This window comes from Calliopsis andreniformis, chromosome 5 (genome assembly GCF_051401765.1).
Source record: "Calliopsis andreniformis isolate RMS-2024a chromosome 5, iyCalAndr_principal, whole genome shotgun sequence".
NCBI classification, from domain to species: Eukaryota; Metazoa; Arthropoda; class Insecta; order Hymenoptera; family Andrenidae; genus Calliopsis; species Calliopsis andreniformis.
The window spans coordinates 21,296,026-21,312,870 of record NC_135066.1 but is presented as its reverse complement, the minus strand read 5'-3'; the positions used below and the strand labels follow the sequence as shown (position 1 = coordinate 21,312,870).

The 16,845-nt window shown below is 30.6% G+C and overlaps 1 protein-coding gene across 1 annotated transcript; it reads right to left on the bottom strand.

Annotated features, from left to right (window-relative positions):
• Nucleotides 1-324: 324 nt before the first annotated feature.
• On the bottom strand, nt 325-13,187 carry LOC143179121 (uncharacterized). The gene is made up of 5 exons (XM_076378173.1): nt 12,909-13,187; nt 10,451-10,587; nt 7,275-7,725; nt 1,442-1,616; nt 325-1,144 (listed from the first exon to the last, which is right to left on the bottom strand). Exons 1-5 carry the CDS (start codon nt 13,185-13,187, stop codon nt 903-905), a joined length of 1,284 nt encoding a protein of 427 aa, XP_076234288.1. The 3' UTR covers nt 325-902.
• Between the last annotated feature and the right edge of the window lie 3,658 nt (nt 13,188-16,845).

Below are 16,845 nucleotides of genomic sequence, written 5' to 3'. Positions count from 1 at the left end.
TTATCAATGCTGAATGAACAAGGATAGTTTTCAAAGTCATATATATTTAATGTGAAAATTGGAATGAAACGAAGTTCTTGTGCAATTTCTTATAGGGAACGTGCAAAGTGAATGAATTATTAAGAAAATAGTGGAAAAGTTCAATTATTGCAGACTGTAAATTCCTATAGACTTTCGTGAATTTTTGCATTATAAATAATATAAAATACTACTATATAAATAAATTAGATTCTATTAACTTCTTAAAGGGTTAAATTTGTTCCATACTAAACATTGTGTATTTGTATATCAATATTCTTTTAAAAATCACTGATATGGAAATATAGCTATAGGTTTCTCAGGGTCGCATTTACAGTAAGGCGCACTAGGCGCAAACTGGAGTTTCTCTAGATATAGAGCTACATTTTAAAACTTTGTTCCTTACAAACAATAATATAAAAAACAGTCTAGTGTAAGAAAATTCCTTAAAATATATCACGTTGCTACAGCTCCTTAGATACGACACATGTATATTTATTTTAACAAATCAATTTAGTTGCTACTTTTTTAAAAATTGCAATTTGAAGTGATTTATTTTGATACTTTTTTAAGTGCAAAATTGCAAATGTATATACCAAAGTTGAGTTATTTTTATTTTAGTAAAATGAGTTATGAAAATTTGGACTTTAACTAAAACAGACTTGTTCTTTTTAGACCTCACAATGATATTGCGCCTAGGGCCTCCAGAAATATAAATAAGGGCCTCTAAAAGTATAAATATGGTCCTGGGTCTTTTCATAAATTATGTATCTAATTCCACACACACTGTGGATTATTTGGTTGATTTCATTTTCTATATCGTTGCATAAAATTTACTTGATCAGTACGAGTAAGTAAAATACAACGCTTACAATATTTTGCTGTTATTGTACAGTAGATCGACCAGTGTATCCTGGTGTCGTTTCAGAATACTTCTTTGCTCGGTTTCTTACAAGATCGTCGATTGATTTATTTTGTGATAAAGTCGATGATAAATTATGTAAACGAGATGCTAGGTAGCACATAATAACGGCTGATAACACGAGAAGTGTACCGAATCCCGATGCAACATATAGAAAAGTACCACAGCTATTTTCCAGTCCAGCCGTCACCTTTTGATATAAATCTGGAAATTATTATACTTATTAAAACAAGATTAATGAATAAGTTTATATTAATTATAAAGTGTAAACAAATCCGTTAAGTAAATTCATTAAATTCGAAATTAAGATGGCAAGATGATAGTTTTCATATTTTCCAATATTTTTACATATTGCACGAATTTTATACTTTTTTGTACATTGAAATTTCTCGTAAATTCATAGAAGTCCACAGTCTAGAATATCTAATCAAATTAAAGTAGAGTATTTGTTTACAAGTCTGTTTCACGGTAAAGTAAATTTTGAATTTTGTTTAAACTCACCATCAGGCATTATCACCGTGTATTCGATGTTTTCCTTAAATTTTGTGTAAGGAGATGAGTGATTGTATTCTCTTATGGAGCGCATGACTTTAGATGAAGGTTTATTTAATTTTTCCGCAAATCTTTTTCTTCTTTTTCCATGCCCAGATGGTTCATACAGATCGAGACAAAAATCCTGGAAATATATTAAAATACTTTCATTTTTGTAGACGATATACTATAACCAAGATTTACATTTAAGGTATAATGAAATTTTCTGCTTTATAATTCGTGAAGAAATAATGAAGCGTTTTGAGGACGCAAGTATTTCTTTCCTGCTACACCTAAAATCTCAACATTCTTCATTTTATTAAGTATACAAATTAACTCGGTACTCTTAAACTGAACTAGTTGTATTTTTATTTTAAATTTACATTTCTTCTCATACTTTTGCAATTTTTGAGTGGTGACTTATAAAATTTGTTAATGAGATAAATTCATTAAAAATTTTGAATGTTGTCTTCGTGCAAATAAATAATGAATTTTGTGAAACAACGTATCCAATTAATTTGTACACTTAATACATTACAAACTGTGAAACACTTTTTTAGCTGTTGTGATATACATATGTAGGATTTTAATATGTTTATTACTGGCGGATTAAGGTATACTGGGATCGAGGCGTAATACAAAATATGACATAAAAGTGAGCTATTATTAAAAAGATTCAATTATAAAAAAAAACTGTTACGATTAAGAAATTTTATTTCTTCATAACAAAAAAGTAAGTAATCTTTGGTCAATTTCGACTTTCGCCTTCAAGGCCCTCTCGTCAAGGGAGGTATAATCCGCCACTAATGTTTATTCTGAGAACAATTTTTGTTAGTTTCGACTATAACCAGGTGAGCGTTATATCAAAATTGTTAATGTTGGTTTATCATACATATGTTATAAGCTGGGTTATTTCACAGCAAATCGGACACTTTTTGAAATACCACCTCGGATTTTGTTCAAATTTTGATATGTTGTAGTCTGCAGTGATATTTAAATGTATGTCGAAGGATTTTTCAAAATTTTGGAAATTGAAAATATTATAGCTACTCAAAGTATAATGCTAACTTTTTTTCAAAAAAATTGTAACTCTTGAATCAATAAATACACGAGAATTGGCTTCTGGGTAGTTTTTGTGAACACATAAGGGTATTAAAAAAATATTGTTTCAATTTAGAAAAAGTTTTTTTGACCCTTTTTTTGTAATTGTTTCAAGCAAATGCAATTTTTTAGTACCAGGCACGAATCTAAATATTTCAAAAAAATTAGAGATATAGGCCTACTCGTCCTCTTAACGGACATATTTTCAAAAATATGGACATTTGAAAATTGATTGAGGGTGACGCTGCGTCACGTTGAAGGGTACTGTCTGCAGCTTGATGGTAAGGCACTAGTGGCTCAACGGCTATACTTGCTATTAACGTAGGGGGTATACGACTGCTGTCAAGTATAATACGGCCAATAGATATTAAGACTTCACTCTTTGTCAGTGATACTTATTTGGAATATTATTATATATTATTATTTGGAATATTAAGTCGTCATAGTCGAATATTATTATTTGGAATATTAAGTCGTCATTATTTAATGGAAACCACGGGGGGGGGGGGGGGGGGGGGGTGTATTCTTTTATCGGGGTAGGATAGAATATGGTAAGAACATGGGTTATTGGATAAGTATTGTACCATATCGTATAGGAAAGTATACTTATATAATATAATGTTATATTTAATATGATATATTATATTAATTAATATGATATATTATATTAATTAATATAATTAATTATTTAATAATTTTAACAATTTTTAAATTTTCACTGTTGGAGTAAACTGTAGCCGACAAACCAGACAATGTGTCTGTTGGTATATATAAATAAAAATAGTAGGTTCTAGAAGTAGTTCTGAATGTTCTTTATATTCTTTAACTGAGCAGAATGTAAAGTTAATATTCTCAATGTTAGAAGTCGCCCAATCCAACAATTTCTGTGGCATTATGATTTGATCTTGTAATGATTTTGTAAACTAGCTCGAGCAATAAGGCGTTTTAAGAACCTGCCAACACTATCGCATGCATTTTTGTCATATGAAGTTGCGAAGGAGTGCCACTCTGCATGGATTCCTTTGAAATAAAAACTGAGATTAAGTAAATTGTGATAGTAAAATGAGTAAGTATCAAGTAAATTGATTTAAGTAAATTAAAATAATTTTTGTAATGCCAGTACCGTATTTTTCTATAAAAAATTGTTTTAAAAGTGTTTGAAATAAGTGAACAGCTATACTATCATGTTCGTGTGAGTATGTAAACTTTGCATAAAACATGACAGAGTTGTCATATTTTAGACTGTTATCCATTCGATGATAAGCAACCAATGTGTGTATTGTTGCTTGTTTGTTAGACAAATGGTAACTCTGAATTTCATCGAAATGAATAATTTTATGTGAAATCTTCAACAACAAAAAATTCATTAGGCATTAATGTCTAACATTAATGACAGGTATAGCCACTGAGCCGCTAGTGCCGTACGATTAGGTGGCACACAGTACGTTTCAACGTGACGCAGCATCACCTTCAATCAATTTTCAAATGTCCATATTTTTGAAAATATGTCCGTTAAGAGGACGAATAGGCCTATATCTCTAATTTTTTTGAAATATTTAGATTCTAAATATTATTAAGGTACTAAAAAATTGCATTTGTTTGAAACAATTACAAAAAAGGTGTTAAAAAAACTTTTTCTAAACTGAAACAATTTTTTTTAGTACTTTTGTGTGTTTACTATAACTACCCAGAAGCCAATTCTCGTTCGTTTAGTGGTTCAAGAGTTATAATTTTTTGAAAAAAGTTAGCATTATACTTGTTGTAGCTGTAAAATCAACAAGTTTCAACATTTTGAAAAATTCTTCGTTTAAATATCTTTAAAAACTACAACATAGCCACGTTGGAACAGAATCCGAAATGATACTCCAAAAAGTGTCCGATTTCCCATGGAATGACCCAGTTATTAATCGGCAATAACTCAATAGCCATTCGTCCAGCCATCTTTTATTTATTAATCACAACAGTAGTTCAAGCTACTTATGTATTATTAGCCAAAAGTTTGGAATTACTTGTTAATACTCTATTAATGTTATACTATACTATATACTATATAAAGTGTTTCATGCAACTGGGCCAGGCTATAGCTCTTAAATGGTAAGAGATAGAAAAAAATTTCATTAGACAAACTTAAACAGTATTGGATGATGCGTGTTTCGGCGTATGTGTATGTTGTATCTGTATGTTAACAAATGACGTTCATGAGTCTGACAAAGACGGCAATTGTCAAACGTAAACTAAGAACAATGAAGTTAAAATATCGTCTGAACAAATTAATTTTCGACCCAAGTGCCTTAATACTTTTTGGTAGAGGATAAAGAGAGGCATCCGATGGTGCACAAAAATGTATAGTTTCGTAGAAAGAAAATAGAGACGATCTTAAAATCATTGAAACGCTTCCATTTTCGGAGTAAACACATACGCCGAAATACACATGATCTAATACTGTTTAAGTTTGTCTCATGAAATTTTTTTCCATCTGTTACTGTTTACGAATTATAGCCTGGTCCAGTTGCGTGAAACACACTGTATAGCAAAGTAGATTCAGCTCGACGTTATTTGCAACAATAATTATAACGTCCTGTGTAATCAAAGAATGTAATAAAGTAGTGCATCTGATCTTTATTTTTCTTGATTGTGTAAGTTGAAAATGTAACAAAATACAATATCCCACTCATTTTATGTCAATTTTATGTGACAAAATAAGTAAAAGATTCAATTGTACATCTTCACGGAAGCTTAGAAAAATAGGTGAATTATATAGTTTTTGTTTCAGATCATGTTAAGCAACAAATTAGCTTGAGATTTGACTCTTCCGCAGCCATAATTATTCAAAAAATTCATAGCTTCCGGATGGATATCGTATGATACGTATCAGAGCCCCTTACCCTTGATACACACTGCAACGTTTGCACAATAATGCGTCGGCAACATACTGAAGGTAGATGCGACATTCCTCTGGTAGCCATGAATGTTATTTTATTATTTTTGTACAAAAAGTACAAAATGTTCTCATTTCATAAAGTTACAAAACGGCGAAATTTAAAGTAGGAAACTTAATTTATTCCTTATAAATGTATTTAAAATGTAAACTACAATTTTTTACTAATTTTGAAAAATAAAGAAACGGTGACTTTCTAAAGAAAAAATTTAAAAAAGAGCTGGAAAAACGACTTGAATTGTTCATAACACTTCAACAAATTAAGATGTCAAAGTATAAGCTAAAGTAATAATTGTTATAACGTTAGAGTTAAATTGAAATTCCAAATTTAAATAAGAAAGATACATATGTCAATGTCGGGATGTGCTGAGTGCCTGTTAAAAATGTATGGCATCGAGAAAAACATGTTTGAAGTTCTAAGTTCGCATTATTCTGAATATAATACACAATCCTTCTCAATGCTTTAATTTTACCAATTACTTCAATTTCAAAAAATCCTTTTAACAGAAGCTTCTATACGTATGAAACCTAACAAACTAGCAAATTTTTGTAAAAACCGGTACATCGTACTGGTAAAACTAGTCTGATGTATGTCGTGTTTAGGCTTATTTTAATTGAGAAAGATTCACCAATTTTCTATTACTATTTTTAAAAAAATAGGATGAGAATGATAAAAAATCAAATTTTTGTCATTAGACAGCATTCCCTACATTATAGCGTCACCAGTATGTCTCCGAGTTTTCGCCATCGGAAGAAAGATTTGAGGTAAAATACATCATCAAATAAAAATACTGATAAAGATTAAAAAATTATTGAATGCTTAAGATGAATATTACAAGAATAAAAAAGTTATTTTCGGTACGTGTGTAATTTAGCGGCCTTTTCTAATTTTGCTTATTTCGCAAAAGTATTTTTTTAAAACACTTTATTTTATTATTGAAACGAGAAATTAATCGGGGGAGATGATAAAGGTGCTCTGTTTGTTGTTATTTTCATCTAAAAACGTCAAATTAAAAAATTTTGTTTGTTTTTTAACAATAAATATATAGTATGTATAATATTTCTTTCTTTTAACGTATTTAATAATAATAATAATAATATTTACTTACGAGATAGATAACTCATTAGTGAAAAAATAAATACCAATGTATATTATTAATATATTCTTAAAATTAAATGTTTAAGAACTTTATGAGGTGTAATTTTATCGAATAGGTATCGAAGTTATAGGTTTGGATTAAGTTTTTTAGGGGTGGTTTCGAGTTAGATTTAGAAAAATCTAATCCAAGTCTGTAACGTCGATCATTATAATTTCAGTCATCGAAGGAATGTGTTATGCTTTATTCTTGCAGGACCGTCGAAAATATAGAATACTTAAACATTTTTATCTTACCGTATTGGCAAAATCTAAAAAAAATTCTTAATAGGTCACTTTTTTAAGAAGAATAGTAAAAAGTACATTACTTTTCTGAACCCTTCGATTGACTTTTCGTTTTAGTCACAAACTGAAGTTTTTTAAACAATAACTAGAGTGAAATACCCAAAATTGGGAAAAGCCGCTAAACTGCACATTTACTTTATCCTTATCCATCGAATGAATTTTGTATTTGTAACTCTTAGAATAAAGATATTGAGATCATCTTTCATTTGATTCGTTATTACGACGACACTTTTATAATTACTTTTATAACACCATTTTTATAATTACTCAATTTAGAAAATAATTCCAAACCGTTGGCCAGTGTACATTTTAATTATTTTTACCGGTTGGCAGTCTTGTGGTTCCATGCAGGCTTTAATCTGCGAGTGAATCCACAACGTGGATCGTTCTCTCATGGAGCTAAGAAGGAAAGCCTCGAAGTCGAGGAAAACCTCGTTTTTTCTCTCCCGATAGCGAGCTGGTTGATGAGGAATTATCGACGCGAAGTCGCGGTTCCTACAGCCGTCCTTCACCAGTACAACACTTCCTGGTGCGTGTGGCTGATCAGGGTCAGGACTAACAGTCACTTCTAAGAGTTTAATATAGCCCCATGCACTATCTGGGCTGATTCTTGCTCTCAGCTGAAGTTTTGTACCGATGGGTACTGCTTGATCGACTGTTTGAGATCCCAACGAGTCTGAAACGTTGCCAGTGGCCTCACGATAAAGGGCCACTTCATATTCAAGCCGTCCTGGAGTCTCTTCGACCACTCCTGACACCCTTGCTCCGTGTGGACTAAAAAACATTTTTTTTCAAAATTAACGTCATATCAAGTACACGGTTATTAGAGACCAAACTTGTATGAAAATTGTTATTATATATATTACTTCTTCTTATTAGTTTCTTTAACGAATTTAGGCAGTTATGAATTTTATTATTTTTGACAGCATGTATCCTTTAGAACAGATTCCAGTTTGTATTTGCTGCGAAGTACATTATATTTCGGTCAATTAAAGATGAAGTGAGCTGATTCCTTCAATAACAGCTAGGATCGAAAGATTTTTGAGTAACCTATTCTAATGCGAGTTATAGTAACTTGGTTTCTTGTAGGTAATGAGAGGATTATTTCGCATCTTTCGAAAAAGGATTCATGAATATTTTTCATTAATTTCACTTTTATTTCATTTAGTTTCATTTCATTCCATTCCATTTCATTTTATTTAATTTCATTTCATTTCATTTCGTTTCATTTCATTTCATTTCGTTTCATTTCATTTCATTTCATTTTATTTCATTCCATTTCTTTTCATTTCACTTCATGTTTTCACTCTGTTTTCCATTGAAATATTTGTCTTTTGTGTTTGTAAATCTTCTCTGAATAGGTCATTTTAGTAATCAATTGTATTCAGGGTACTTATTTGTGGTTTCCTTTGCAGGAAAGTATTAATTTCATGAAATATTTGCATTATACTGAGTAATACGAATCCTTTTATCTACCTTTTAATAGCCAGGATGGGATCACAGAAAATCTTTTGTTCCTTTTCTTTACAAATTTAATTGTGCAAGGTATTGTATTAGAAAAATCTGAACGAATTGGTGGGTCATAAACAGAATAAAGCTGGTCCAGTTTTAAAATATTGTTTTAAAAAAGTGGCTCGAAGCGAGACTGGCAATATAGTGATAACTATACCATTTAAAACGTAATGTATGTGATATGAAGAACATTTCGTTTAACAAGATTGAAATCTATTGTACAAAAACTAAATGTGCTAGAATATTCTTTGCTGTACTGGAAAAAGACAAAAGTTAACAAAAGTCGTTTCTGTTATGAGCCGCTTTTATCAGTCAATTTAGTTAATTTAGTGTTTCTTCGATATAGACTCACAGTTTACTGACAAATTTATAGTGAGGAACATGTTTCGCAAGTCAGCTCATGTTCAAGATACTTTACTTTGGTCCTATCAAAGCTGTGAGTAATACTACATACATCTAAAGCTTTTTGTGTTAAATAATTTCAAGCTGTGTATAAACCATTAACGACAATTTTATAATGAAAGAACATATATTGTATTATGTTATTTGCTGTTAGTAGAGTTAACCTAACCCAATTCCGAATACCCTAATATTCGAACGTTCTGTGATCTAAACCGAATGTCTACTAACAACCTTGGCCTTTTCCGTGACAGACATCCATATAACATAGAGGGTGCTCTCGAATTAAATGGCCAGATCTGAAATATTAGCTTATGGCTTCAAAACAAGGAAATTTTTCTCTAGAACTATGGTTACTGACGCTTCCTTTAAGAGATATTGGCTTTAAAAATTACCAGACTAAAAAAATAATGTGATCAATAATATCGTCAGGTGTATCTCACTGTCAGTTATTGTTTTGCAGAAATGGAAATGTAACTATTATCTAAATATTTTGTTCAAAACAATGGCCTCCAACCCAGGAACACGCATTACACTTTATTGATGAGGGAACATATGGCTAACTGACATTGTACATCTGTAATTTTTGTACCCGTTTGCACTATTCCCAATTTTAAAGATAGAAAATTATTAACAGATACTTCATACACTTTTGTTTCAAAGCTTCTAATACAAAAAAATCAACAACTGTTCGGCTGGTGAATGCGGGGTCCAATTCACAGGAGATGTTTTAGTTTTTATTTATTCATTCTTATAGTTTTATAACTTTAGAAATCAATATCTCCCGAACGAAACGTTTGCCAGCACATTTCCAAAGGAAAAATTTTCTTATTTTGAGGTCCCAAATTCATATTTTAAGTCTGGCTACTTAAGCTGGGAGCACCCTGTATATTCATATGTATATTTTACTGTATTTATAGTATAAAATATAAGAAATACACATACATTCTGCGATAAAAATGAGAATAGTTAGAGAGATATTGTGCACATAAATTTTACTCAAGCTAAATCAGCAAATAATAGTGATGATGAAAATATGCCTTCTTACGTTGCACCGTTCCAGATATGTATTTAGAAAACAGTTTTAAGAAGAATGTTACTCTGCAGAATTACTTAAATTAAATAACTTAAATTGAGTTTTTTAAATATTGCTGAAATTGTCATTTTTGTTAGTTTCTATTTTTTTAGTAACTGAGCCTTTGTATCAGAAAATTGATTGTTCTATGATTCATACATTCCTTTACTGGATCATTTTTGTTTACATATTGCTTCAAATATGAGAGGATCTACTTCAAATTTTACTGTACCATCAAAACCATAATACCTATGTGTAATATGATGAATACTTTGTTAAAAGAGAAATCTAATTGAACGAGAATTAAAGATGATAGAGTACATATTCTTTGCTTTTCTAGAGAAAGACAAGTTGATAGGAATCGTTTCTTATGAGCCGCTCAATTATTATTCATTTTAATATCGTATTATGTTATTTGAAGTTGATATATTTTGTATAATTACATATTGTAGTTCCTTTGTGAACATGGCAGGGGTTGTTGATAGATTTTAGCAAAGTGAAATATCGACTTACAAGGTACCAGCAAAGCCAGCTGCTTTGTGTCGAAGTAGCGTTGGCTCAGGAGGTCGACACATCAGAATCAACTCTTGATCAGCTAGCATTACAACACCAGGAAAGGCCGGAAACCATATTCGCAGATGAATGAATCCCTGATGATAATATAATCTCATTTACCTTGTTAACCTGCGTAAACAGAACCTGTTTCTCTTCTAAAATAATTACCTACTAATTAATGTCATTTGCACTTAGTATGTTTTAAAGATACAAGTAAGGAAGGCTTGATTGGATTTGCTGCTTTTGATTTAAGTTTTCTATGTACGAATGAAATTTTAACCCATTTCATAAATAAAAAAATTTATGTTTCTTGCTTCTCGTTGAGTCTTTGTTAAGATGGTAATAATTAGTTTTTAACGCTTTTTTCGATAAAAATAAATTCAATATTATGATATTTGGATTTTAAGGATGCAAGATGTGAAATTATAGTGTGTGGAATTTAAAAATTATTCTAATTATGTATAATTATAATTGAAGACAGTAAGTGGAATAAAGTTGTGTTTCGACTCATTTTCATTCTTTTTTCTAAAAAAGAAAGGACTCAGAAACTCACTGGTTCCACTTTCGTGATGTTTCATAGTAGAAGAAAGTTGGTCAAAACAAGATGATCAGATAAAACGGGATACTCACAATTAGTGTTCTAGTGAATTCACTTATAACGGCATTAATATTTTTTATCTTTAATTTAAACATATCGTGAATTGCTAAAAAGAATGTATCACATATAGTGGACGCATCAGTAACAATCTTGTGTAAAACAGTATGCCTATTAAAATTTTCTTTGATGAATTTTTTATGATCCCTTCATAACTAAATGTTAATTTTTAGTAGAGCGATGACAATAATTATCTGTATTATATAATTCGAAAAACAGATCTGCTACTTACTTTTATTTATTTTACTGTTTTATTGGAGATAACTTGGAGTGGATTGCTAGACAATTTTGAAGGAGCGATGGTTCGAAATCTGACATTTTAGCTAATGTATAGTTTTTATATTAGCTGGAGCTAAATGTGAATTTTTAACCAAGTAGTAATAATAAAGTACACATCTAATATTTACTTCAATTTTTCTTTGAATATAACTTTCAGCTCCTCTGTTGGACAATTTAGTAGGACAATTTAAACAGTTTAGCTAGAAATCTGACATTTCAACTGAGGTATGGCTCTTATATAGTCATAAATTTTCAATGCAATTTACAAAAACTTAAATATACACATGTATCTATCCCTTTAATTCTTTACAATCATCTGGACAACGTAAAAGGTGAATTTAGCGGTGTATAAAGTACATACGTGTATAAAGTAAGAGTTTTTGAAGCTTTATAGCTCAATTTTAAAGGCTGTATTTTTAAAACTAATATTATGTGAAATACTTAAAGCTTTCAAATGGAATTTTTGTTCGCAAGTCTCAGTCCTTAAAGAGGTTAAAGTAAAAAAATTAACAATAATTTTGTGACATGTCTTTTTTATTTTGTCTTGATTTGAACTTTAAATCTAAACTAATTGCAAGAAATCGTTACATGTAGCCTATTTCAACTAAATTAGTCAATGTTAAATTGTTTTGATAACTAATAAACTACTTTTATGAAGATATAATATGGTATATTATACCATACTATATGTAAATATTGCAGACTTCAATAAAAGTATACAGTGTGTACATTGGGGTAGTTTTTACTTTTTAAGTTCCAAATTTTTTCGGTTTCATCTCCTAAAATGGTTCGTAGTAGTCCGTATTAATAAAAAAATAATATGTGCAAAAGATGGACCCGATGCAATAACGTGAAAATGTGCCTCCGGGGCCTTAAAGTTGTACATGTAAAATTCCCTAAGTACAACTCCATTGTTATGCCAAGTCTTTTAACAGAGCTGTTCAGTTAACTACTTAGAGGTGTTCTTCTTTTATTTTCTTTATTGGTAATTAATGCCTTTGTTATTGTGCCTATTACTGTAAATTATTTTATATTTGTAAGGACTCTCTTGCTGTTGAAGCACCAAATCCCGAATCCAAATCCAGATTTTAAATTTTTAAAAAAACTGAAGTTCTGAAGCTGTTATGCTTGCATACTTTTATCTGCTTATACCGCGTATAAAATTATTAACATTGTTAAAAGTTAAATAACTGCATATATTTAATTTACAACACTATCGATGTGTATCTCATTTTATCTCACTATCCTGTTTTGACTAACTGTCCTTTAAATTTTTGTTTAAACGGGAGTTACTAAGAATATCTAGAATTAGCTTTTTTCTTTCTATATTCAATATTCAATAAACATAAACTGACTAGATAAACTGACAAGTTGAGGCACTTGCCAATTGATCGGTCCTCATTCCTTCAGAGAACGCAAAATCTAAATAATAAGTGGAACTCTTTCATCGCGTGAGAAACAAAATCTGGATCGGTGACTCACGTTTCTTCTCAGGATGCCACATTTCGAGAAGTCAGTCACCTTCAGGAAGTAGTTATCTTCTTCGGGATCGTTGGGATCTGGCCTGATCTGGCAGTGAATGTCAGTGAGCGGATTGGCGGCCCTATCGTCGGCAAAGAGCGGCGCTCCTCTGAAGCTAACTGGTCTTTTGATCTTAGCTGTCAATAGATCGGCAGCTGATCCTGCGCCGCTGCACTGGATGTCAGAGACCTCGTAATCCTGGGCAACGGTAGCTACAACCTGGAAGAATACCACTGCCATTCATCTTTTCTTAAGAAAATGTAAACATTATTGTATTTGCATTTTTTTATTAATTTAGTGATATATTTAGGTATAAGAATGAATACTTTTATATGGAAATATTTATGATGTACTCCAGTAATATGAACTAGTTCCAAATGTGTAATTTGCTACAATGAATTCTGGCGCCTACTTCTACGTCCATAAGTTTGATCTGGATGTGAACAAAAATTAATTTCTTGAAGTATATTAAAAAATGATGTTTTTAAAATGGCAGTTGGAATTTTGCATAATTTTATAAAACTTGTGTCGCCTTCTTCAATGGAGAAGTGAAACAGCATGTTTTTGGTGGATTATGAAGTCTTATCTTGCTGAAGTAGGATCACTCAGAATTTATGTATAGATTTTCAAGAATTAGAACTCAGAAAAATTGATAGAAATACTTAAAAAGACGTTGAAAATTAAAGATTTTAATATTTGAAAATTTGAAAACTTAAATTCGATAGCATTGGGGTCCCTGATTGTTGTCATCTTAGTACGTTATGGATTATCCATATAACAGAAAAGCTGGTCATTTGAATAACTAATCAAATTTTTGGTGTAGATGGTTAATGGCTATGTATTTGTTCCAAATACATATTATGTTTATAATAGAAAACTTTTAATTAAAGATAAAAGTTACAAAATTAAACATACGAAAATAAGAATAGAAGTTTAGAGAGCGCTGTAAATTTTGTGTTAAAGAAATTACGTTTGTGTTTCAGGGTTAATAATCCTTTAACAACAAATTTTACCCATAAGAATATCTGTATAACTATATCACTACCTAAATTCTTCTATTTCGGACTATCATAAGCCGTAAAGCAAGGATTAAAAATAAAAAAAAGATTCTTCTATATTAAAAAATGTGGGACCAACATATCAATTAACCTCACGATAGCAATGTTCTAGCAATTGCCTTAGTAATACGGCTCATCACAATCCTTTCACCCGATATGGCCCCAAATGCACCTTTCCACTGCTTATCGTAATGACTATAGTCTAGCGTTAGTTTCGATATGAAACAAGGTGACCAACATGCGAGAAGAAGAGACTTCAATACGAGTAACGGTGTAAAGAAACGCTCTGGTGCCCGCTTAAGATATTCGTTACGTGTACCATGCAGGTACGGTCAGCCAGACGGGTAATCGTGGTACAGGTCATGGTTATTTCTTCAAGCTAGGCCAATCAACCCATCAAGATTACACCGCTCTTTGAGATAACGCCGATAATTCTGATGGGTTGGCGTGTCTATTAAAATCTACTGACACCTAACATGGTCTAAGTCTAAGGACAAGTAAAACAACAGTGAATGATGAATCTGTATCTGAAAGCAAAATCAATTTAAGTCCTTTTTTGTTATTTTTCAGAAGAAACGAAAAAGAATTACTGTGATCAGATAGTTCTTAATATTGTATTTATAATCATAGTGTGATTATAAACTATATTTATTATTTATACATGTACTAAACTTGAAACTTATTTCTAATAAATGTTTCACGAATATTTAAATTAGATTATGAGACGTCATTTTTAAATAAACAGGGTGGACCACTTAAATTATTTTCGTTACTAGTGGACCGATCAAAATATTCTTTGTCATAGATAACACGATTTCGAAAAGCCTTAAAGGCGATAATGCGTGATTTACTTATTTGTTTTTTATTTTTTTAATAAATTTTCAAGGTCTCTTCCTTGCTAGATGTTTCTTTGAACATGACCTTGGAAAGCTAAGAAAAACATGAAAAAATTAAATGTTATTACCTTTAGTATCCTTTGAAATTACATTATCTATGGAAAAAATTCCAAAAATGCACCAATATCGAAAATAATTAAAAAATAATTTAAGTAGTTGACTTTGTATTTTCAGCAACTTTTATCTTAATTTTAGAAATTTCAATTCATAAGAAATTGATTTGACTATTCCGATTATTCTTGATGTTAAATAATAATGTCCAAGTAATATTATCAAAAATTCTATTAATAACTAACACTTACGTAAATCAACAAGTGTCTTTATCTTCAAAGTGATTTATAAATACTGATGTATAGGCAAATTTAATACACAATAAGTATTAGTTCCCCTATTTCAAACTATAACTAAAAGATAATTTTTAGTAAGAGAACATTCACAATCTTTTCAAGTTTCTAAAACAAATCAGATTAATGTCGAAAATAGTCTATAATAATTTACAGTCGATAATAATTAAAGAATTGATGCGATTTTAAAACACAAAAAAAAAGATATTTTCTTACCCGCATGATCCAACCTGACTTTTTTTATTTTTGAGGAGAGTAGATATTTGAAGTTAAACTTTCTGTACTTATAACGTAACTTAAATAGATTCCTACTTTTTTGGTATAAAATTTAATTTTGAAAAAATTTTGAAAAAACGGGATGGTTTAGCTTCCAGATACAGATTTCAGCTGTTTCCACAAAAATCCTAACTGAAGACAGCTGAAGCTGAATTTTCACCAGCGTTCACGAACTGTTTGCGCACAGTTTGGGAATTAAACTTTTTAGAAACTGTCTGTTCAAATACCTGTTCACATGTTGTTCTTAATGCTCGTGAAAAAATCGAGTAATATTTATAAAAAGTTTGCGAACTGTTTGTGAACACTGTTCGTAAACTGATTTGCATCGAAGCGTACCGTGTGCAGCCTGATCGTACGGCACTAGCGACTAGGCGGCTATACCTGCCATTAATGTAGGGGATATATGACTGTTGTCAGGTATAATGCGATCAATAGATATTAAGAACTCACGCTTTATCAGTAATACCTATTGTTCGAAATATTAGGTCGTCATTATTCAATGGAAACCACGAGAAGGTGGTGAGTATTCTTCCATCGGGGTAGAATAGAATATGATGGGAAGATGGGTTATTGGATAAGTATTTTATCATATGGTATGAGAAAGTATACTTATATAATATAGTATTATATATATAATATGATATATTATATTCATTAATATAATTAATTATTTAATAATTTTAACAATTTTTGAATTTTTACTGTTAGAGTAACTTGTAACCAACAAACCAGACTGGGTGTCTGTTGGTACATATGAATGAAAATGTCTTTTTCTGGGAATTGTTTCAGCTAATGGGTGTCTCTATAGAAGTAGTTCTAAATATTCTTTATTGTGTTGTGATCTGATCTTGTAGTGGTTTTATAAACTGGGTCGAGATGTAAGGTGTTTCAAGGACCTGCCAACACTATCACATGCACTTTTGCCATGTGAAGTTATAAAGAAGTACTATTCTGTATGGATTCTAAAATTTTTGAAATAAAAACTGAGATTAAGTAAATTGTATTTATATTTGTATTGCGAAGAAGCCGCTCCAGAAAAAGTATTTATTTAATTTTTGTAATGCCAGTACCGTATTTTTCTATAAAAAATTGTATTAAAAATGTTTGAAATAAATAAACAGCTATACTATCACGTTCGTGTCAGTCTGATATAATGACAGAGTTGTCATATTTTAGACTGTTATCCATTCGATGATAAGCAACGAATGTATGTACTGTTGTTTGTTTGGTAGACCAATGGTAACCGTAAATTTCATCTTAAATAAGAAATTAATAATTTTCTGCGAAATCTGCAACTACGAAAAATTCATTAGGCTACATCAAT